Source organism: Anomaloglossus baeobatrachus, chromosome 1 (genome assembly GCF_048569485.1).
Source record: "Anomaloglossus baeobatrachus isolate aAnoBae1 chromosome 1, aAnoBae1.hap1, whole genome shotgun sequence".
NCBI classification, from domain to species: Eukaryota; Metazoa; Chordata; class Amphibia; order Anura; family Aromobatidae; genus Anomaloglossus; species Anomaloglossus baeobatrachus.
The window spans coordinates 588,442,061-588,465,389 of NC_134353.1; the positions used below are offsets into that span (position 1 = coordinate 588,442,061).

General features: G+C 45.1%; 1 protein-coding gene across 1 annotated transcript in view; it reads left to right on the forward strand.

The window, feature by feature from the left end:
• The window catches only part of GDA (guanine deaminase), a 91,641-nt gene that overhangs the window by 55,525 nt on the left and 12,787 nt on the right, over positions 1 to 23,329 (forward strand). Inside the window, exons 7-9 of the mRNA XM_075317962.1 lie at positions 15,909 to 16,016; positions 18,735 to 18,842; positions 20,297 to 20,394. Coding sequence (XP_075174077.1) covers positions 15,909 to 16,016; positions 18,735 to 18,842; positions 20,297 to 20,394 — 314 coding nt within the window. The remainder of the gene's footprint in view (positions 1 to 15,908; positions 16,017 to 18,734; positions 18,843 to 20,296; positions 20,395 to 23,329) is intronic.

Here is a 23,329-nt window from a genome sequence, read left to right on the forward strand (position 1 = left end):
AACCAAGCCATTATACTAGCAAACACTCAGTGTACCTAGTGGCATCCTATACGTGGCTATTGGACTTTGCTATAGTCCCACTAGTGCAAAGACATTTGCAGAGCGCGTCTGCCTGCGTTGCACACTACAACTCATTCTAACCAAGCCATTATACTAGCAAACACTCAGTGTACCTAGTGGCATCCTATACGTGGCTATTGGACTTTGCTATAGTCCCACTAGTGCAAAGACATTTGCAGAGCGCGTCTGCCTGCGTTGCACACTACAACTCATTCTAACCAAGCCATTATACTAGCAAACACTCAGTGTACCTAGTGGCATCCTATACGTGGCTATTGGACTTTGCTATAGTCCCACTAGTGCAAAGACATTTGCAGAGCGCGTCTGCCTGCGTTGCACACTACAACTCATTCTAACCAAGCCATTATACTAGCAAACACTCAGTGTACCTAGTGGCATCCTATACGTGGCTATTGGACTTTGCTATAGTCCCACTAGTGCAAAGACATTTGCAGAGCGCGTCTGCCTGCGTTGCACACTACAACTCATTCTAACCAAGCCATTATACTAGCAAACACTCAGTGTACCTAGTGGCATCCTATACGTGGCTATTGGACTTTGCTATAGTCCCACTAGTGCAAAGACATTTGCAGAGCGCGTCTGCCTGCGTTGCACACTACAACTCATTCTAACCAAGCCATTATACTAGCAAACACTCAGTGTACCTAGTGGCATCCTATACGTGGCTATTGGACTTTGCTATAGTCCCACTAGTGCAAAGACATTTGCAGAGCGCGTCTGCCTGCGTTGCACACTACAACTCATTCTAACCAAGCCATTATACTAGCAAACACTCAGTGTACCTAGTGGCATCCTATACGTGGCTATTGGACTTTGCTATAGTCCCACTAGTGCAAAGACATTTGCAGAGCGCGTCTGCCTGCGTTGCACACTACAACTCATTCTAACCAAGCCATTATACTAGCAAACACTCAGTGTACCTAGTGGCATCCTATACGTGGCTATTGGACTTTGCTATAGTCCCACTAGTGCAAAGACATTTGCAGAGCGCGTCTGCCTGCGTTGCACACTACAACTCATTCTAACCAAGCCATTATACTAGCAAACACTCAGTGTACCTAGTGGCATCCTATACGTGGCTATTATTGGACTTTGCTATAGTCCCACTAGTGCAAAGACATTTGCAGAGCGCGTCTGCCTGCGTTGCACACTACAACTCATTCTAACCAAGCCATTATACTAGCAAACACTCAGTGTACCTAGTGGCATCCTATACGTGGCTATTGGACTTTGCTATAGTCCCACTAGTGCAAAGACATTTGCAGAGCGCGTCTGCCTGCGTTGCACACTACAACTCATTCTAACCAAGCCATTATACTAGCAAACACTCAGTGTACCTAGTGGCATCCTATACGTGGCTATTGGACTTTGCTATAGTCCCACTAGTGCAAAGACATTTGCAGAGCGCGTCTGCCTGCGTTGCACACTACAACTCATTCTAACCAAGCCATTATACTAGCAAACACTCAGTGTACCTAGTGGCATCCTATACGTGGCTATTGGACTTTGCTATAGTCCCACTAGTGCAAAGACATTTGCAGAGCGCGTCTGCCTGCGTTGCACACTACAACTCATTCTAACCAAGCCATTATACTAGCAAACACTCAGTGTACCTAGTGGCATCCTATACGTGGCTATTGGACTTTGCTATAGTCCCACTAGTGCAAAGACATTTGCAGAGCGCGTCTGCCTGCGTTGCACACTACAACTCATCCTAACCAAGCCATTATACTAGCAAACACTCAGTGTACCTAGTGGCATCCTATACGTGGCTATTGGACTTTGCTATAGTCCCACTAGTGCAAAGACATTTGCAGAGCGCGTCTGCCTGCGTTGCACACTACAACTCATTCTAACCAAGCCATTATACTAGCAAACACTCAGTGTACCTAGTGGCATCCTATACGTGGCTATTGGACTTTGCTATAGTCCCACTAGTGCAAAGACATTTGCAGAGCGCGTCTGCCTGCGTTGCACACTACAACTCATTCTAACCAAGCCATTATACTAGCAAACACTCAGTGTACCTAGTGGCATCCTATACGTGGCTATTGGACTTTGCTATAGTCCCACTAGTGCAAAGACATTTGCAGAGCGCGTCTGCCTGCGTTGCACACTACAACTCATTCTAACCAAGCCATTATACTAGCAAACACTCAGTGTACCTAGTGGCATCCTATACGTGGCTATTGGACTTTGCTATAGTCCCACTAGTGCAAAGACATTTGCAGAGCGCGTCTGCCTGCGTTGCACACTACAACTCATTCTAACCAAGCCATTATACTAGCAAACACTCAGTGTACCTAGTGGCATCCTATACGTGGCTATTGGACTTTGCTATAGTCCCACTAGTGCAAAGACATTTGCAGAGCGCGTCTGCCTGCGTTGCACACTACAACTCATTCTAACCAAGCCATTATACTAGCAAACACTCAGTGTACCTAGTGGCATCCTATACGTGGCTATTGGACTTTGCTATAGTCCCACTAGTGCAAAGACATTTGCAGAGCGCGTCTGCCTGCGTTGCACACTACAACTCATTCTAACCAAGCCATTATACTAGCAAACACTCAGTGTACCTAGTGGCATCCTATACGTGGCTATTGGACTTTGCTATAGTCCCACTAGTGCAAAGACATTTGCAGCACGTCTGCCTGCGTTGCACACTCCAACTAATTATAACTAAGTTGCATTGTCAGGGATATTTATTCTTTATTATTCTGCTGTTAATAAAGCTAGACCACCACTGCAATCTTCACCACCTCTCAATTTTTACTACCACATTTTCAGTCCACAATCTTGTCGCAATCAACATGAGTGGCAAAATGACAGATGCTGGTGGAAAGGGGAAGAGGCGTGGTGGAAAAGGCAAAAAAGGTTTTGTCCGTGGGGAAGGTGGCAAAGCTCCATTATCATCTGCTGAAGATAGACCATCTACCAGCAAAAGTAAGATGTCTACTACTTACCGTGGACAATCCGATGTGCTCCCTTTTTTACGGACACGAACAACAGGAAGAAAGGTAGATGATGGGCAAAAAAGGAAAATGCTTGAATGGATCTCAAGTGGTCCAACAAGTGCCCTCTCAGCCACTTCAAGTACCGCATCCAAAAAACACCAGTCCTCTGAGTTGTCATCCCAATCACACTTGATTTCTCCCAGCTCTGAAGTCTCCATCAGCCCTGCACAGTATGGTGGAACTGAGATGGCTGAGTCTGCAGAGCTGTTCAGTCACACTATAGCCTGGGAATCAGAGGTCTGCTCCCAAGCTACAGTGAGTACAGAACAGGAAATGGTCTGCAGTGATGCCCAGAACCTTTGTGACTCAGATTCAGGCCGTGAGGACCAAGTTTCTGAGCATAATGTTGACCCTTTGTCACAAACTGTAACACCTGTGGTTATAGACAATGAGGAACATACTGATGAAGATGAGACGCAGATACCCGATTGGGATGACAACTTAAATATTCCGTCAGGGCAAGAAGAGGCTCGGTCTGAGGGGGAGGGGAGTGCAAACACAACAATTGATGATGACGTTCTAGATCCCACCTACTGTCAACCCCCAGTCAGGCACTCGAGGAGGTCAACAGAGGCGGTGGAGGAGGATGCAACCGACGACGAAGTTACCTTGCGCCTTCCTGGACAGAGTCGGAGCACTGGTAGCACGTCTACAACTGCATCCTCAGCCACCACTCTGCCTATGAGCATTATTCGGGGTGGATCAACAGGTCGCATGGCCTCTAAGCCTTGCCTAGCCTGGTCCTTTTTTCACATCGAAAAAGATCGCCCAACTCATGTGATATGTAACATTTGTCATGATTCTGTTAGTAGAGGTCAAAACCTCAGCAGTTTGACAACTTCTTCCATGAATCGTCACATGACTAAATATCATAAGTCCCGGTGGGAAGCTCACCGTGCTGCAATGCGGCCTAGCGGAGCGAACCATCCACCGCCCGCCCCTTCCAGTGCATCCGCGCGCTCTTCATCTTCTAGGACTGTGGGGACAGCTGTCACACCTGTTTTTCCACGCAAAACTTCCACCACTGTAACCGCAACAGGCAGTTTGCTTGTAAGGTCGTCAGTTGGTTTGGAAGGGGAAACAAGTGAGTGTGTACAGCTCTCTCAGACATCGATAGCACCAACGTTGGATGAAGGCAACATCATGTCTCCGCCTGCACTTTCCTCACAAACCTGCATTTTTCCAGGGACACCCTACTCAACACCGTCTACACACAGCAGCCAGATCTCTGTCCCTCAGATGTGGTCAAATAAAAGGCCACTTCCTCCGACCCATGACAAAGCTAAGAGGTTGACTCTATCCCTCTGTAAGCTGTTGGCTACCGAAATGCTGCCTTTCCGCCTAGTGGACACACAGGATTTTAGAGACCTTATGTCTGTCGCTGTGCCCCAGTACCAGATGCCTAGTCGCCACTACTTCTCTAAGAAAGGTGTGCCCGCGCTACACCAGCATGTCGCACACAACATCACCGCTTCCTTGAGAAACTCTGTGTGTGAACGGGTGCATTTCACCACCGATACTTGGACCAGTAAGCATGGACAGGGACGTTACATGTCGCTGACTGGGCACTGGGTAACTATGGTGATAGATGGTGAAGGGTCTGCTGCACAAGTCTTGCCGTCCCCACGACTTGTGTGTCAATCCTCTGTCTGTCCAAGTTCCGCCACTGCTTCTGCATCCTCCACCTCATCTGGGTCCTCCACCTCCGCCCCAAGCCTGCCTGGTCAGGCCACCAGCGTTCTCACTGCGCAGAAGGAATCACGCACCCCTCATTACTATGCTGGCAGCAGAGCGCAACGGCATCAGGCGGTCTTTAGCTTGACATGTCTTGGTAATAAGAGTCACACAGCTGAGGAGTTGTGGTCAGCTTTGCGGTCCGAGTTTAATAAATGGTTGTCTCCACTCAAACTGCAGCCTGGTAAGGCCGTGTGCGACAATGCTGCAAACCTGGGTGCGGCACTTCGCCTGGGCAAGGTGACACACGTACCTTGTATGGCTCACGTGTTGAACCTTGTCGTGCAGCAATTTTTAACACACTATCCCGGCCTAGATGGCCTTCTGAACAGGGCACGAAAACTGTCAGCTCACTTCCGCCGTTCAAGCGCCGCAGCAGAGCGACTTGCATCGCTCCAGAAGTCTTTCGGCCTGCCGGTTCATCGCCTGAAATGCGATGTGGCGACACGCTGGAATTCAACTCTCCACATGTTACAGCGACTGTGGCAGCACCGCAGAGCCCTGGTGCAATACGTCATGACGTATAGCCTGGGCCAACGAGATGCAGAGGTGGGGCAGATCACCCTGATGGAGTGGTCTCAGATCAAGGACCTATGCACCCTTCTGCACAGTTTCGACATGGCGACGAATATGTTTAGCGCTGACAATGCCATTATCAGCATGACGATTCCAGTCATTTACATGCTGGAGCACACGCTAAACACTATTCGGAGTCAGGGGGTGGGACAACATGAAGGGGAGGAACTACAGGAGGATTCATATGCGCAAGGGACAACAACATCACCAAGGTCCAGACGTTCATCATCACCAACGCAGCAGGCATGGGACCATGGGGGACAGGGATCGACAAGGGCGCATAGTAGCAGGCGAAATGTTGAGCAAGGTGCAGGAGAACATGAAGAAATGGAGGACGAACTGTCCATGGACATGGAAGACTCAGCGGATGAGGGAGACCTTGGTCAAATTTCAGTTGAAAGAGGTTGGGGTCAGATGTCAGAGGAAGAAAGAACGGGTAGCACCTCTATGCCACAAACACAGCATGGACTTGGTCCGCATGGCTGCGCAAGACACATGAGTGCCTTTTTGTTGCACTACCTCCAACATGACAGTCGTATTGTCAAAATTAGAAGTGATGATGACTACTGGATTGCCACACTATTAGATCCCCGGTACAAGTCCAAATTTTGTGACATAATTCCAGCCATAGAAAGGGACGCACGTATGCAGGAGTATCAGCAGAAGCTGTTACTAGATCTTAGCTCGGCTTTTCCACCAAACAACCGTGCAGGTGCAGGGAGTGAATCTCCCAGTTGTAACTTGACAAACATGGGACGGTCTCGTCATCTTCAACAGTCTACCCGTACCAGTAGGACCTTTTCTGGTGCCGGTAACAGCAATTTTATGGAATCTTTTCATAATTTTTTTAGACCCTCTTTTGCAAGGCCACCAGAGACAACAAGTCTGACACATAGTCAACGGCTGGAGAGGATGATACAGGAGTATCTCCAAATGAACATCGATGCCATGACTGTGCAACTGGAGCCTTGCTCCTTTTGGGCTTCAAACCTACAAAAATGGCCAGAGCTCGCAACTTACGCCTTGGAGATTTTGTCGTGTCCAGCTGCCAGCGTTGTCTCTGAACGTGTATTCAGTGCTGCTGGGTGTGTGCTGACAGATAAGCGCACGCGTCTGTCCAGTGACAATGTGGACAGACTGACGTTCATCAAAATGAACAAGTCATGGATCCAGAAGGAATTTACTACCCCTGTGTCATCCTGGGGAGAGTAAATGCTTGTGGATTTGGAATGTGCTTGATGCAAATCAAAACATCCTGTTTGCAACTAGGGCCCAAGTGCTGCCACTGATGGGGTGGGTGTCTGTGTGGCCCAATTTTTGGAAAAAAGGGAGACTCCGCTTGGAGTAACCCTTGCTTGCTGTGTTTTTAAAAGAAGCCAAGATGAACAGAGCTGGGATCAGGAAAGACTTTGCTACCTACCCCGGTGTCATCCTGGGGACGGCTAAGAATAGCGTATTTTTGAATGTGCTTGATGCAAATCAAAACATCCTGTTTGCAACTAGGGCCCAAGTGCTGCCACTGATGGGGTGGGTGTCTGTGTGGCCCAATTTTTGGAAAAAAGGGAGACTCCGCTTGGAGTAACCCTTGCTTACATTGTTTTTAAAAGAAGCCAAGATGAACAAGTCATGGGTCAGCAAAGACTTTGCTACCTACCCCGGTGTCATCCTGTGGACGGCTAAGAATAGCGTATTTTTGAATGTGCTTGATGCAAATCAAAACATCCTGTTTGCAACTAGGGCCCAAGTGCTGCCACTGATGGGGTGGGTGTCTGTGTGGCCCAATTTTTGGAAAAAAGGGAGACTCCGCTTGGAGTAACCCTTGCTTGCTGTGTTTTTAAAAGAAGCCAAGATGAACAGAGCTGGGATCAGGAAAGACTTTGCTACCTACCCCGGTGTCATCCTGTGGACGGCTAAGAATAGCGTATTTTTGAATGTGCTTGATGCAAATCAAAACATCCTGTTTGCAACTAGGGCCCAAGTGCTGCCACTGATGGGGTGGGTGTCTGTGTGGCCCAATTTTTGGAAAAAAGGGAGACTCCGCTTGGAGTAACCCTTGCTTACATTGTTTTTAAAAGAAGCCAAGATGAACAAGTCATGGGTCAGCAAAGACTTTGCTACCTACCCCGGTGTCATCCTGGGGACGGCTAAGAATAGCGTATTTTTGAATGTGCTTGATGCAAATCAAAACATCCTGTTTGCAACTAGGGCCCAAGTGCTGCCACTGATGGGGTGGGTGTCTGTGTGGCCCAATTTTTGGAAAAAAGGGAGACTCCGCTTGGAGTAACCCTTGCTTGCTGTGTTTTTAAAAGAAGCCAAGATGAACAGAGCTGGGATCAGGAAAGACTTTGCTACCTACCCCGGTGTCATCCTGTGGACGGCTAAGAATAGCGTATTTTTGAATGTGCTTGATGCAAATCAAAACATCCTGTTTGCAACTAGGGCCCAAGTGCTGCCACTGATGGGGTGGGTGTCTGTGTGGCCCAATTTTTGGAAAAAAGGGAGACTCCGCTTGGAGTAACCCTTGCTTACATTGTTTTTAAAAGAAGCCAAGATGAACAAGTCATGGGTCAGCAAAGACTTTGCTACCTACCCCGGTGTCATCCTGGGGACGGCTAAGAATAGCGTATTTTTGAATGTGCTTGATGCAAATCAAAACATCCTGTTTGCAACTAGGGCCCAAGTGCTGCCACTGATGGGGTGGGTGTCTGTGTGGCCCAATTTTTGGAAAAAAGGGAGACTCCGCTTGGAGTAACCCTTGCTTACATTGTTTTTAAAAGAAGCCAAGATGAACAAGTCATGGGTCAGCAAAGACTTTGCTACCTACCCCGGTGTCATCCTGGGGACGGCTAAGAATAGCGTATTTTTGAATGTGCTTGATGCAAATCAAAACATCCTGTTTGCAACTAGGGCCCAAGTGCTGCCACTGATGGGGTGGGTGTCTGTGTGGCCCAATTTTTGGAAAAAAGGGAGACTCCGCTTGGAGTAACCCTTGCTTGCTGTGTTTTTAAAAGAAGCCAAGATGAACAGAGCTGGGATCAGGAAAGACTTTGCTACCTACCCCGGTGTCATCCTGTGGACGGCTAAGAATAGCGTATTTTTGAATGTGCTTGATGCAAATCAAAACATCCTGTTTGCAACTAGGGCCCAAGTGCTGCCACTGATGGGGTGGGTGTCTGTGTGGCCCAATTTTTGGAAAAAAGGGAGACTCCGCTTGGAGTAACCCTTGCTTGCTGTGTTTTTAAAAGAAGCCAAGATGAACAGAGCTGGGATCAGGAAAGACTTTGCTACCTACCCCGGTGTCATCCTGGGGACGGTTAAGAATAGCGTATTTTTGAATGTGCTTGATGCAAATCTAGCTGTGAAGTGTACAACTGGGGCCCAAGTGCTGCCACTGAAGGGGTGGGTGTGTGTGGGGCCCAATTTTTGGAAAAAAGGGAGACTCCGCTTGGAGTAACCCTTGCTTGCTGTGTTTTTAAAAGAAGCCAAGATGAACAGAGCTGGGATCAGGAAAGACTTTGCTACCTACCCCGGTGTCATCCTGGGGACGGATAAGAATGGCGTATTTTTGAATGTGCTTGATGCAAATCTAGCTGTGAAGTGTACAACTGGGGCACAACTGCTGCCACTGAAGGGGTGGGTGTGTGGGGCCCAATTTTTGGAAAAAAGGGAGACTCCGCTTGGAGTCACCTTGCGGTGTTTTACATGACTTTAGAAGGGCGTGCCATGCCTATATCTGTGTGTCCTCCTCTTTTTCCTTGTCCAGCTGTTTTGTTTTCGCATGAGTACATGTCCTTGTCACTTTCCCATGTGTTTGTGTTGTGTTGTGAGTTGTTTGTCACCTTTTGGACACCTTTGAGGGTGTTTTCTAGGTGTTTTACTGTGTTTGTGATTGCCTGCCATTGTTTCCTATGGGCTCGAGTTCGGTTCGTCGAACGTTCGACGAGCCGAACTCGAGCCAGACCCCCCGTTCGGCGAACCGCCTCGAGCCGAACCGGGACCGGTTCGCTCATCTCTAGTGATGAGCGAGTACTAAAAAGCTCGGGTGCTCGAAGCTCGGGCCGAGCCTCCCAAGATACTCGTGTACTCGGCCCAAGCAACGAGCCCAATGTTATCCTATGGGAGACCCGAGTATTTTTGTGAAATGACCCCCCGGCAGCATGTAGAAACCCTAAAAATGTCACAAAAGTCTCAGAAGAGTGCTCAAATGACATGGCAACAGCATGGGGAAGACCCCTTGAAGCATTTATCACTCAAAAGTCACAGCTGTGAACAATTTTGTCCGCGTTTTACGCCATTTTTACGGACTCACCAGAAAACCTTCCAAAATGACACCAAAATGAATTTTCATGGCGGAAATGTTAAGGGCACATACCCAATAGTGGGATAGAGCTGGTGTATGTTACTTTTTGAGATTAATACATGAAAGATTTTACGTAAAACATTGTGTGGCACTCCGATGTCCAAAACGCACGTTTTGTGCTTTTTACTAACGATGTCGGTCATTTTTTTTTTTCATTCTATCTCCCGTCGGTCGGTCTCGCTCTGTCTGTCTCTCTCTGTCTTGTCTGTCCCCCTCTGACAGTCTGTCGGTCATTCTCCCCCCTCTCTCTTACTTACCGTTCCCCGATCTCCGGCGCGGCGCTGCACGGCTGTTCACACTGTTCCGGCGGCTTTTCCTCTTTTGAAAAAGCCGGCCGCTCATTAATCAATCTCGTATTCCCTTCTTTCCTGCTTTTCGGCGCCTATGATTGGTTGCAGTGAGACACGCCCCCGCGCTGAGTGACAGGTGTCACACTGCACCCAATCACAGCAGCCGGTGGGCGTGTGTATACTGTGCAGTAAAATAAATAAATAAATAATTAAAAAAACCGGCGTGCGGTCCCCCCAATTTTAATACCAGCCAGATAAAGCCATACAGCTGAAGGCTGGTATTCTCAGGATGGGGAGCCCCACGTTATGGGGAGCCCCCCACCCTAACAATATCAGTCAGCAGCTGCCCAGAATTGCCGCATACATTATATGCGACAGTTCTGGGACTGTACCCGGCTCTTCCCGATTTACCCTAGTGCGTTGGCAAATCGGGGTAATAAGGAGTTAATGGCAGCCCATAGCTGCCACTAAATCCTAGATTAATCATGTCAGGCGTCTCCCCAAGATTCCTTCCATGATTAATCTGTAAATTACAGTTAAAAAACACACACACCCGAAAAATCCTTTATTAGAAATAAAAAACACTAACAAAGTCCCTCATTACCAATTTATTAACCCCGACAAACCCTCCATGTCCGGCGTACTCCACAGTCCTCCAGCGTCGCATCCAGCTCTGCTGCATGCAGGTGACAGGAGCTGCAGAATACACCGCCGCTCCGGTCACCTCCACGCAGCTAATGAGATGAGTAGCGCGATCAGTTGAGCTGTCACTGAGGTTACCTGGATCCAGCGGTGGATGCAGCGGTGGCCGCGGGGTAACCTCAGTGACAGCTCAGCTGATCGCGCTACTCACCGCCGCTCCAGTCAGCTCCATGCACCAACTGAGGTGAGTATAGCGATCAGCTGCTGTCACTGAGGTTAATCGCGGCCACCGCTGGATCCAGCGGTGGCCGGGAGTTACCTGACTGACAGCAGCTGATCACGCTATTCCCTTCATTAGCTGCGTGGAGGTGACCGGAGCGGCGGTGTATTCTGCAGCTCTTGTCACCTCCATGCAGCAGAGCTGGACACGACGCTGGAGGACTGTGGAGTACGCCGGACATGGAGGGTTTGTCGGGGTTAATAAATTGGTAATGAGGGACTTTGTTAGTGTTTTTTATTTCTAATAAATGATTTTTCGGGTGTGTGTGTTTTTTAACTGTAATTTACAGATTAATCATGGAAGGAATCTCGGGGAGACGCCTGACATGATTAATCTAGGATTTAGTGGCAGCTATGGGCTGCCATTAACTCCTTATTACCCCGATTTGCCAACGCACTAGGGTAAATCGGGAAGAGCCGGGTACAGTCCCAGAACTGTCGCATATAATGTATGCGGCAATTCTGGCCAGCTGCTGACTGATATTGTTAGGGTGGGGGGCTCCCCATAACGTGGGGCTCCCCATCCTGAGAATACCAGCCTTCAGCTGTATGGCTTTATCTGGCTGGTATTAAAATTGGGGGGACCGCACGCCGGTTTTTTTAATTATTTATTTATTTATTTTACTGCACAGTATAGACACGCCCACCGGCTGCTGTGATTGGGTGCAGTGTGACACCTGTCACTCAGCGTGGGGGCGTGTCTCACTGCAACCAATCATAGGCGCCTGTGGGCGTGGAAAGCAGGGAATATGAGATGGCTGTGTACAGAGCACAGCGCGCCGGCCGGTATAAAGGCTCGGTCACGCTGTGCGGGCCGGCCAATCACTGCAATTCCACAACTAACAGGGCTGTGGCATTGCAGTGGTCTGCCAGCCAATCCCTGCATGAGGGCTGGCTCTCAAAAGAGCGCCAACATGCAGGGATGACGACCACGAGTAAAGCACGAGTATTGCAAAATTACTCGGTACCCGCCGAGTAGCCCGAGTACAGTGATACTCGTGCGAGTACCGAGTAGTTACAAGCATGCTCGCTCATCACTAATAGCCACCTCTTTTTCAAGGGACCAAAAGTAATTGGACAAGGGACTCTAAGGCCTGCAATTAACTCTGAAGGCGTCTCCCTCATTAACCTGTAATCAATGAAGTAGTTAAAAGGTCTGGGGTTGATTACAGGTGTGTGGTTTTGCATTTGGAAGTTGTTGCTGTGACCAGACAACATGCGGTCTAAGGAACTCTCAATTGAGGTGAAGCAGAACATCCTGAGGCTGAAAAAAAGAAAAATCCATCAGAGAGATAGCAGACATGCTTGGAGTAGCAAAATCAACAGTCGGGTACATTCTGAGAAAAAAGGAATTGACTGGTAAGCTTGGGAACTCAAAAAGGCCTGGGCGTCCACGGATGACAACAGTGGTGGATGATCGCTGCATACTTTCTTTGGTGAAGAAGAACCCGTTCACAACATCAACTGAAGTCCAGAACACTCTCAGTGAAGTAGGTGTATCTGTCTCTAAGTCAACAGTAAAGAGAAGACTCCATGAAAGTAAATACAAAGGGTTCACATCTAGATGCAAACCATTCATCAATTCCAAAAATAGACAGGCCAGAGTTAAATTTGCTGAAAAACACCTCATGAAGCCAGCTCAGTTCTGGAAAAGTATTCTATGGACAGATGAGACAAAGATCAACCTGTACCAGAATGATGGGAAGAAAAAAGTTTGGAGAAGAAAGGGAATGGCACATGATCCAAGGCACACCACATCCTCTGTAAAACATGGTGGAGGCAACGTGATGGCATGGGAATGCATGGCTTTCAATGGCACTGGGTCACTTGTGTTTATTGATGACATAACAGCAGACAAGAGTAGCCGGATGAATTCTGAAGTGTACCGGGATATACTTTCAGCCCAGATTCAGCCAAATGCCGCAAAGTTGATCGGACGGCGCTTCATAGTGCAGATGGACAATGACCCCAAGCATACAGCCAAAGCTACCCAGGAGTTCATGAGTGCAAAAAAGTGGAACATTCTACAATGGCCAAGTCAATCACCAGATCTTAACCCAATTGAGCATGTATTTCACTTGCTCAAATCCAGACTTAAGACGGAAAGACCCACAAACAAGCAAGACCTGAAGGTTGCGGCTGTAAAGGCCTGGCAAAGCATTAAGAAGGAGGAAACCCAGCGTTTGGTGATGTCCATGGGTTCCAGACTTAAGGCAGTGATTGCCTCCAAAGGATTCGCAACAAAATATTGAAAATAAAAATATTTTGTTTGGGTTTGGTTTATTTGTCCAATTACTTTTGACCTCCTTAAATGTGGAGTGTTTGTAAAGAAATGTGTACAATTCCTACAATTTCTATCAGATATTTTTGTACAAACCTTCAAATTAAACGTTACAATCTGCACTTGAATTCTGTTGTAGAGATTTAATTTCAAATCCAATGTGGTGGCATGCAGAGCCCAACTCGCGAAAATTGTGTCACTGTCCAAATATTTCTGGACCTAACTGTACTTCAGCTCTCTGTCAGGTCACCTATTGCCCCTCACAGGCCATGATGGGTGGGGTGTCAGCTCCAATGTGCAGAGCCAGTGCAGGTCCATTCTGTGGCCATGGTTTGCGCTCTAAGATACTCACTTCAGGTTGTGGTAGTGCTGGGAGGTGGGCACTGTCGCTCCACGATTATGCATTGCAGGGGTCCTCTAGCATCAGCTGTTGCTAGGGGATATGAGACACTAAGTCTTCTGGCTCAGCAATGTGGAGGGAGGTTCCTTTCACCCAACCTTCTTCACCCCCTGCTTTGCCACTCTGAGTTAAGGGCGGAAAGTGAGCGATACCTCAGTAATGTCAGCTGATCCATAAGAGGGATATTTAAATGCACTGCATCCTCTGGGTCAATGCTGATTAATTTCAGTTGTGCTTGGGTAGTAAGGTTAGTAGTTAATGTATTTCCTCTGGTTTGTTCTCTTGCTCTGTTTTTTTGGTCTTGGTTTTGTCCCTAGCCTTACCTGATACTTGTTTAGTTTTACACTGCTCCTCTTGTTTGTATTGGTGCATTTGATCTGACTGTGGTCTGTGTGCCCAGCCACCAGCCACTCCGGTATTGTCACCTTGGAAGGGCGCTGCCTAAGTCCCCCCTCCAGGACCAGAAGACAGGTGATAAGTACTACTGCCCTTTAAGGTATACAGTTGCATGACAGCTAGAGAAAAGTGTGTCTGGCATACTGCGTTTGCTGACCTGCAGTGCGATCATACCATCACTACCCTTGCATTACACCCTACTCCTGTAGTCTGAGCTCTCTGCAGCTCCTATAGTCCTTTGTTGATGCTCTAGAGACCGGAATTGGACAAACTCAGTAGGACATGTCACTGGTGTAGGTGGAACTACCTCTTTGTGAATGACAACAGTCTGAGGACTCATAACCAGATCAGACTTCACTTTTTTCTCAGTCTAGTTGACAATGCGGTGTTTTTATGTGACATGCGCTGTGAAGTGGCCATCATTAGAAAGTAAAGCACATGGACTGTGCCAATCAGTATATCGCAAGCCCTTTGTCGATCATTAGGTAGTATGTAAGGGGTGCTTCACACATAGCGAGATCGCTATCGAAATCGCTGCTGAGTCACGGTTTTTGTGACGCAGCAGTGACCTCATTAGCGATCTCGCTCTGTGTGACACTGAGCAGCGATCTGACCCCTGCTGTGAGATCGCTGCTCATTACACACAGCTCTGGTTCATTTTTTGGACGTTGCTCTCCCGCTGTGAAGCACACATCGCTGTGTGTGACAGCGAGAGAGCAACAATCTGAACGTGCAGGGAGCAGGGAGCCGGCCTCTGGCAGCAGCCTGCGGTAAGCTGTAACCAACGTAAATATCGGGTAACCAAGGGAAGCCCTTTCCTTTATTACCCAATATTTACCTTCGTTACTAGCATCTGCCACTCTCACGCTGTCAGTGCTGGCTCCCTGCTCCCTGTACATGTAGCCGGAGTTACACATCAGGTAAATAAGCAAATGTTTGCTTATTAACCCGATGTGTACTGTGGCTAGGAGTGCAGGGAGCCAGCGCTAAGCGGTGTGTGCTGGTAACCAACGTAAATATCGGGTAACCAAGCCCTTGGTTACCCGATATTTACCTTAGTTACCAAGTGCAGCGTCGCTTCCACGCGTCGCTGCTGGCTGGGGGCTGGTCACTGGTCGCTGGTGAGATCTGCCTGATTGACAGCTCACCAGCGACCATGTAGCGACGCACCAGCGATCCTGACCAGATCAGATCGCTGGTGGGATCGGTGGTGAGTCGCTAAAGTGTGACGGTACCGTAACAGACCCTGTGTCGATCATTAGATAGTATATCACAGAGCCTGTGATTTACTATCTAATAATCGGCACAACATAGCTTTTGTAAGATTAAAGCACAGCACTGTAAAAGCAGGCTGAGAGGAAAGTGAAATTTGAGCATACCTGTCTAGACTGCTGTCACTCACAGAGAGGGAGCCCCTCCACCACTAGTGATGTGCTCTGCTCAGTTTGTCAAATTCTGGTCCCAGATCAGAAGTAGCACAGCTAGAACATCAAGGGAGAAATATCGGAGTCACATGGATCAGCTTAGTGAAGCAGGGTAGTGAGAAGAAGTATGTGAAGAAAGCGTAAGTTAGGAAGAGCTAGGACAAATGAAAGGGGATGACATTAGTAGTGACAAAGTATATGGCAGTATTGTTAGAAATTGCAATGTAATTATATTTTTCAATATATGCAAACACTTTGTCCATGACTAAGTTTTTTTGTAAGAAGAACAATTGTAGGAGTGTAGGAGTGAAGACACCTTTATAACGTGATTGTGCATTTTCCTGTGTATGTTAGTCATACATTGCAGAATTTCCGATAAACCTATTACATGTAATAATTTTAATAATGAACCCTTTTACCTTTCTTAGTATGACAGAGTAAAGCCCATAATAACACCTCGATTTGCAATATCCTGCAGTGAAGGGTTGCTGACTGAGCTTGGCGAATGTGCTTATAAATATGACCTTCATATACAGGTATAAGAAATGTTTTGCATGCATCCAAGTATTCCAATTAGAAAGTATATAAAAGGCAGTGTCTGATTTTGTTAAACTTCATTACTTATTTTGTTGAGTGGTCTTGCTGATAATAAATCATTCAAGACCTCCATCTATTAGCTGAAGCTTCAAACAGTGTAGCAACAAAGAAGGTATCTCTTTCTGAAGGACCCACATATCTTTGCATTAGGCCTCCTTCACACATCAGTGAGTCTAGTAAGTATGTGACAGTTTTTATATGTACCAGGATCATGTACATACGCAGAGCCATTATAATCAATGGGTCTCCTCACACATCAGTGATTTTTCACTGACCATTTCTCAATGCGGCATACATGCATGTCCATGATTTCCGCACGAAGACATGTCCGTTTTTTTCTGGCATCACTGATGTCCCATGGACCACACTATAGTGTAATCCGTGAAACACATACCTGTGGCACCCCTGTGGCTCCAGTTACCACAGAGTACTGCACCTTAATTAATTTGCCTCGGGTAAGGAGGGGGTTAATCACCGGTGTTCCACATTCACACTTTACATACAGTCAGGTGCCTTCCCACTGGGGGGATGGCCCAGTATAGATGGGGGGGTGGCCATCACGAAGCATGGTACTTTCCTGGTCACTGAAGCCAGCCACCTGGGGGATAGGTTCTACTTGGGGTAGAAGTAGGAGCAACTCACACAATCTTCAGACAGTTTACCCGGGACTTCAGTTCTGGCGACACGACACCACCACCTTCTTCCTTTTTCTTCTTTCACGGGGCCTGTGGCTTGGAGCGTAGCGCTCAGCCTGGGTTCCTCACTACTGGAGGGGCAACCCTTAGAAATACAATTTTCCAAACACCGGTGGCTTCTTCCAACTTATTTGAGGTCGACAGGGCCCATCACAGCAGGTGATAACAGCGTGCGGCATAACAGTGAGTAAAACAACCTGGAACCGCAGCAGCCGCCTCAGACACCAACGGCCCAAGCCACCACTACTACAGCCCTCATCATCCTTCCCGGGGCCCGCTCCACCTGTGGGGAGCAAAACCATCATTGCTGCTATTACCATCCACCCCGGAGGACAGCGACAGCAGCGGCGGCTAATCCCTGGCCGCGTACCACCGTTTGCTTCATGACAACAACCCCCATCCTCACCTCCTATATTCCCCCTTTTATTGTGCACACCTCGGGGCACGACACCGGGCAGGCCACCGTGACATCCCAGACCTCCACACCGGCCCGGTGACGAATAACAGGTACCAGACTGGACCTGAACCCCCTTCCCCCCTGGGATCCACATACCAGAAAAAACATGTACATTGAAAATAAAAAGCTTTTCAAACTCACCCGTCTACAGCGACGCTGTTTTCTGCCACTTCTACCTCTGCTTCCAAGCCGGCTAATTATCCTCATGAATATGTATTTATGCACTTCACAGCCAACTCGGAAGTAGCTGCAAAGGTGAGAGACACAGCGGCCAGGAGACTTTAGCACCACGGGCAGCAGGAGCAGGGACGGGTCAGTTTATCTCCATGTACTATCATTGAACACGGATTACGGATAGTACATGGAGAACACACGTGTGCTGTGAATCGTGACATACGGAGGAACATATGCATTTTTAACATGTCAGTGAAAAACATCTGTGTTTTTCACTGATGTGTGAAACAGGCCGTACATGGAGAGTCTATTCACTTTTGGATACCATTGCGTGTTAATAATGGAACACCTGCTGCCAGGTTCCCCTGCAGCTATATACTCTATAATTAACCCATGTGGTATCTGCCAATTTTTCATTTTGATTTATTTTCATTTTCCTCCCCTTCTTCCATGAGCCATAACTTTTTATTTTTCCATCTATGTAGCCATAGTAAGGCTTGTTTATGTAAGACGAGTTGTTCTTTTGAATGACACAATTCATTTCGCCATGTCATGTACTGAAAAATGGGGAAAAAAATCCAAATAAGGTGAAATTGTGAAAAAAATTGTGATCCTGCCATTGTTTTTTTTTATTAGTTTTTTTTTACAGAGTGCAGTAAAATGACCTGAGAGTATGATTCTTCAGCTCAGTACAATTGTGGCAATACTAAACTTGTACAGCTTTATTTTCCATTTTAGAAATAAAAAAAAAAATCTAAACTTTCTAAAAAAAAAAACCAAAACTTTTGCATCTCCTATAGTTTTATTTTTCCCTTGATGGAGTTATTTGACAGTATATTTTTTGTAAATGCCAAGCTGTATGGGATTCATATAGATAACTTTTTATTTAATTTTTTTGGGGGGAAGGTGAGGTGACAAATTATTACGACCTTTGTTCCCTAGAATTGTCTATTATGGACCTAAAGGCTGCCTAGCACCTCAATACATCATAGTATTTTCCTGTACAAGAATTGCTACCTCTAGATCACAGAATAAAAAGATACATTTTTTTACAGGTTCCAATTCAGGTAACTAAACTTTGCGTGCCACAGTTTTTACATTTTTCACACATTGGTTCCACCAACTTTTTATCTTGGCAGGATGCATCAATCTTTGTCAAAGGAACAATCACGAAAAAATCAGAGTGATTAAGAGACTTACATAATGCCAGCACAGAAAACTGCAAAATTTATATTTTTTTTGTTTAGTTTAATCATTTTATTTATTATTTTAATCATTTCATTTAAATTAATTGTTTAGTATTGTTTCTAAAATTCTAAATCTTCGTTTAGAGCCACATCAGTGAGTCTCCTGCAGAAATCAAAGAGGTTTCAAAATTATTTCATGGTTACAAAAATTACACTGACGTATATAATAGAAATAAGCTTCTAACGAACAAGGTGAGACACATTTTTTTATATACAACTTCTTACTAAAGGTTCATCCCACTAAATACAGATTGGATAATAAATGTATGATCGCTGAGGGTTTGGACACTAGAACCCCTTCATAATTAAGAGAACTAGATACCCTAAAGACACACGCGTGACTACCACTCCATTAACTTCTTTGGGTGAGATGGCTATGAATGGGCACTTCTGCTTTTATAGACACAGAGCCGGTATTAAATATTTTGGTGCCCCTTTTACCTCAAGAATGGATCTGAGAGAAAGCATCCAAATCCACAATTTCCCCCTCTTCACTTCACCAGAGAACTATTGCCCTTTTACACAAGTGAAAATTCAGCAACACTAATATATTGCAGGGGCACCAGGAGTGAAATCTATTCAGTGATGATAAATGATAACACTTTTTATTCAAAGAGTGTAAAAGATGTGATGGGTGTAGATGTGGTCTTAACACAATAAGAGATTTGGTAATTCTCATTCAGTATGAACAAATAGTCATTCATGGCATAAAATCAGTAGACCTTGCTAATAAAGAAGAATAAGTTCAATAACATCACGAAAATGTATTTACTGAAAGAAGACACCCACATTTTGTGTAGAAGCAAAAGTGTAATAGGTCTTCTTACCAAAGTAGCTCATGGTAGAAGACAAGACCACCACCATTGTGCTTTAGGTTTCATAAAGGCTGGGACTTAAGGTGGAACGTTTTTCCTTGGGAGTGATATGCATAGCATGCCTTTGGGAGCAGGCTTATGAGCCATGCAATGCCCCTCTGGGAAATTAAATATGCAAATTGCCTCTACTGAATTCTAGTGCTGGTTGATATTGACTTTTAGGATTGCTACATCCAGTAGGTGGCACTAGAGTTCAAGTCCTCTTTCTCTCTGAAGAGTCAATTTTCATATTTCATAAATGGTTATATACATAGCCCCTTTATAGTATTCAGTTTGTCCCACCCACATAACATGAGCTTGTGCCCACCAAATATATACAATAGGGTACAAAAGAATGCTAGCAGGTGTACACTACAGTGCACACCATTAGCTCTCCTTCAAATATGCCACTGGCTGATGTGTTACCGATGACTTTTTCCTAGAGAACCCATGGTCCCTTGGGTGAGCAAGCGCTCCTGTATATGGAAGAATAGGCTGAGATGGCCGATGACCGAAACATCATTTGGCTGTCAGCTAACTAATGTGCATGACAAGCTTAAGATTTGATTTTCTGCCTGTTTTCAGTTCAAAAGGTCTGAGTAAATGAGAGCAATTGTACTTTTCCTTGTACAAAATAGTCTGAGTTCTTCTATGACATGAAGAAGAAAAGGTGTGCGATGTTTGATGTTTAAATCTTTTGATTCGAGCCATTGTGTATTACTGAATTAAGGTATTAGTAGTCAAAATATTATTAATTCACTATGTTTTTTCTTTTTTAATTTGTCTTTTTAGACAGTAATGGCCCACGGCTGCTACCTGACCAGTGAGGAGCTAAAAATATTTAGAGAACGTGGTGCTTCAATATCACATTGCCCTAATTCCAATATTTCGTAAGTTATTTGCAATTACATGCAACACCATAAGCTATAAAGTTTGCAATGTGTATTTAGAGAAAGTTCAAACATTCAGCGACCTGTCAGGAATTTTCAGACTACAAAAATGTCAACTGAAACACCAATAAGGGCAGTTTCACACATCGAATTTTCCCAGTCCAAGAACAGACCACAAAGTTTGGACGGGTGGCATGTCCTCATACCTGACCTCTACCGCCTCATGTGTGTTTTGGCCAAAAGACCTGGGGACAATCTAGAAAATGTTGTCATTCTAAGGCCTCGGTTCCACTCGCATTTTGCACAGATGATTGCAATCCAATAAAACATTGGATTGCACTCACACGAGTGCAAAACTATAGGGCAGTGTCCATCTGCGATTGATTTCTCATGCCATATCGGCTCACACTCGCAGCACAGGGTCATTTGCATATTGTTCCGATGCTCTCGGATCAGAAACTATGCGCAAGTGGAACCGAGGCCTTAGACTGTGAACGTAAAGTTAACTTAATCATGAGAAAATAATGACAGAATTTTTTTAAAAAAAAAAACCTTTACGACTGTATCCCTACCTTTGATGTGGATTCACACGCTGAACCCGTAACTTGCCCCGCACCTGAGGGCTGAGTTAATCAGCCATAAAGTACCTCTAACAGCCATGGCTGGATCCAAGATCCACCCGCAGCTATAAACCAATTAGATGCTGATCATAGGAGATCTTGATTTTTGCTATACATAGTAGTTCTAATGCACTGGTTTGTATTGCACAAGTGATTGGTTGATCACAACTTCAAGTTTATTAAGGGAACTATTAAATACAATGAAAAGTTTTTAAAAAAAGGTTAAAAAAAAAGAAACACAAAAGTTCAAATCACCCACCTTTGACCCATCAAAAATAAAACAAAAAAATAAAAAATACACATATTTAGTATTGCCGCATTCAGAAATGTTCGCTCTTTAAAAATATAAAATAAATTATTCTGATTGGAAAACAGCGTAACAAGAAAAAAAACAAAATGACAGAATTACATTTTTTTGGTCCCTGCAAAGTTGCAATAAAGTGTACTAAAAGTCGATTAAAACATTGCATCCATCTCAAAATGTTATAATTAAAAATTATATAATTAGCCCCAGATTCCAAAAAAGGAGAACAGTATGTATTTCGAAAAATGGCAATAAAAGTGTTTTTTTTTTTTTATAAAATTTTTTTTTTCACCACTTGAAAAAAAACAAAAAAAAACTATACACGGTAGGTATCTGAGTAATCGTACTGACCTTGGCAATCTTATTATCATATTGCAAGGTCAGTTTTACCATATATTGAACACGCAAAATATAAAAAAAAAAAACAAAACATTGAGTTGCACTTTTTTTTGCAATTTCACTGCCCTTATATTTTTTTTTTTTTACTATGCTCCAGTACGTAATGTGGCAGGATGGTGTAATTCAAAAGTACAACTCGTCCCAAAAAAAAGCCCTTATATGGATTTATTGATAGAAAAATAAAAATGTCATGGCTCTTGGAAGAAGGGAAGGAAGAAACAAAAACAAAATATTACACTGGGATGAAGGGGTTAAAAAGGACTAAACTGCACTGATGAAGTCCACATTGTGACTTAAAATGTAATAACTTTTGGAAAACATTATAAGATAAAAAGTCATAATGGCTGAAAACTGGTATAAAAGCTTTGTGGAGTTCTGCAAAAATGTTGTGACGCATGGCATTTTCACGCCAATTTTAATCACAAGATGACCGATAGTCATTAAGTGGTGCACATTTCTTATTGAATTTGGCTCCTTCTATTAGTAGCTCCAGCATGTTGATGAATCTACCCCACAGATTGTACACTTTATTTTAAATAAAAAGATAATAAATAACCAATTAATAAAAATTACTAACCCCAAAAATGTTAACACTACAGAACTTCTAACATGTCATGGAATTATGTGGCAGCTCTTCGCAGTATCAAAACTACAGTTTGTGATTTATAATGGTATTATACGTAATATTTGTATTATATATATATATATATATATATATACAGTTGGTACTGAAAGTATTCAGACCCCTTTAAATTTTCCACTCTTTGCTTCATTGCAGCCATTTGGTAAATTCAAAAAAGTTCATTTTTTTTTCTCATTAATGTACAGTCTGCACCCCATCTTGACAAAAAGAAACCAGAAATGTAGAATTTTTTGCAAATTTATTAAACAAGAAAAACTGAAGTTATGGTGACATAACTACACGCTATTGTTCTCAGCGCCAACCAATCGGTGCAGAAGGGGCGTGGAAACGGGGACGCAACAACACGCCTTCTTGCATCTCATCTAGGTCGTCAACGAAATCGTTAGTAGGGTGTCAAACATACAGATTCATGCAGCCCAGCAGGACTCCAACGAGCCAAAAATGGCCCAAGCTGTTCGGCATCGATCAGCGATTTCGCAGCAGGGGGTGAATCGTTGGTACGTGTCAAACGTGACGAGATCGCTATTAAAGTCGTTCTTGCGTCACAGAAACTGTGACGTAGTAACGATCTCGTTCACGATCCCGTTATGTGTGAAGTGGCCTTAAGAGCACAGTGGCCTTCATAATCTTTAAATGGAAGAAGTTTGGGACCACCAGAACTCTTCCTAGACCTGGCCAGCCAGCCAAACTAAACAATCGTAGGAGAAGAGCCTTAGTGAGAGAGATAAAGAAGAACCCCCAAGATCACTGTGGCTGAGCTCCAGAGATGCAGTAGGGAGATGGGAGAAAGTTCCACAAAGACAACTATCATTGCAGCCCTCCACCAGTCAGGCCTTTATGGCAGAGTGGCCCGACAGAAGCCACTCTGTGCAATACATAAGAAAGCGTTGATTTTGCATAGAATTTGAAAAAACACACATGAAGGACTCCGAAGCTATGAGAAATAAGATTCTCTGGTCTGATGAGACG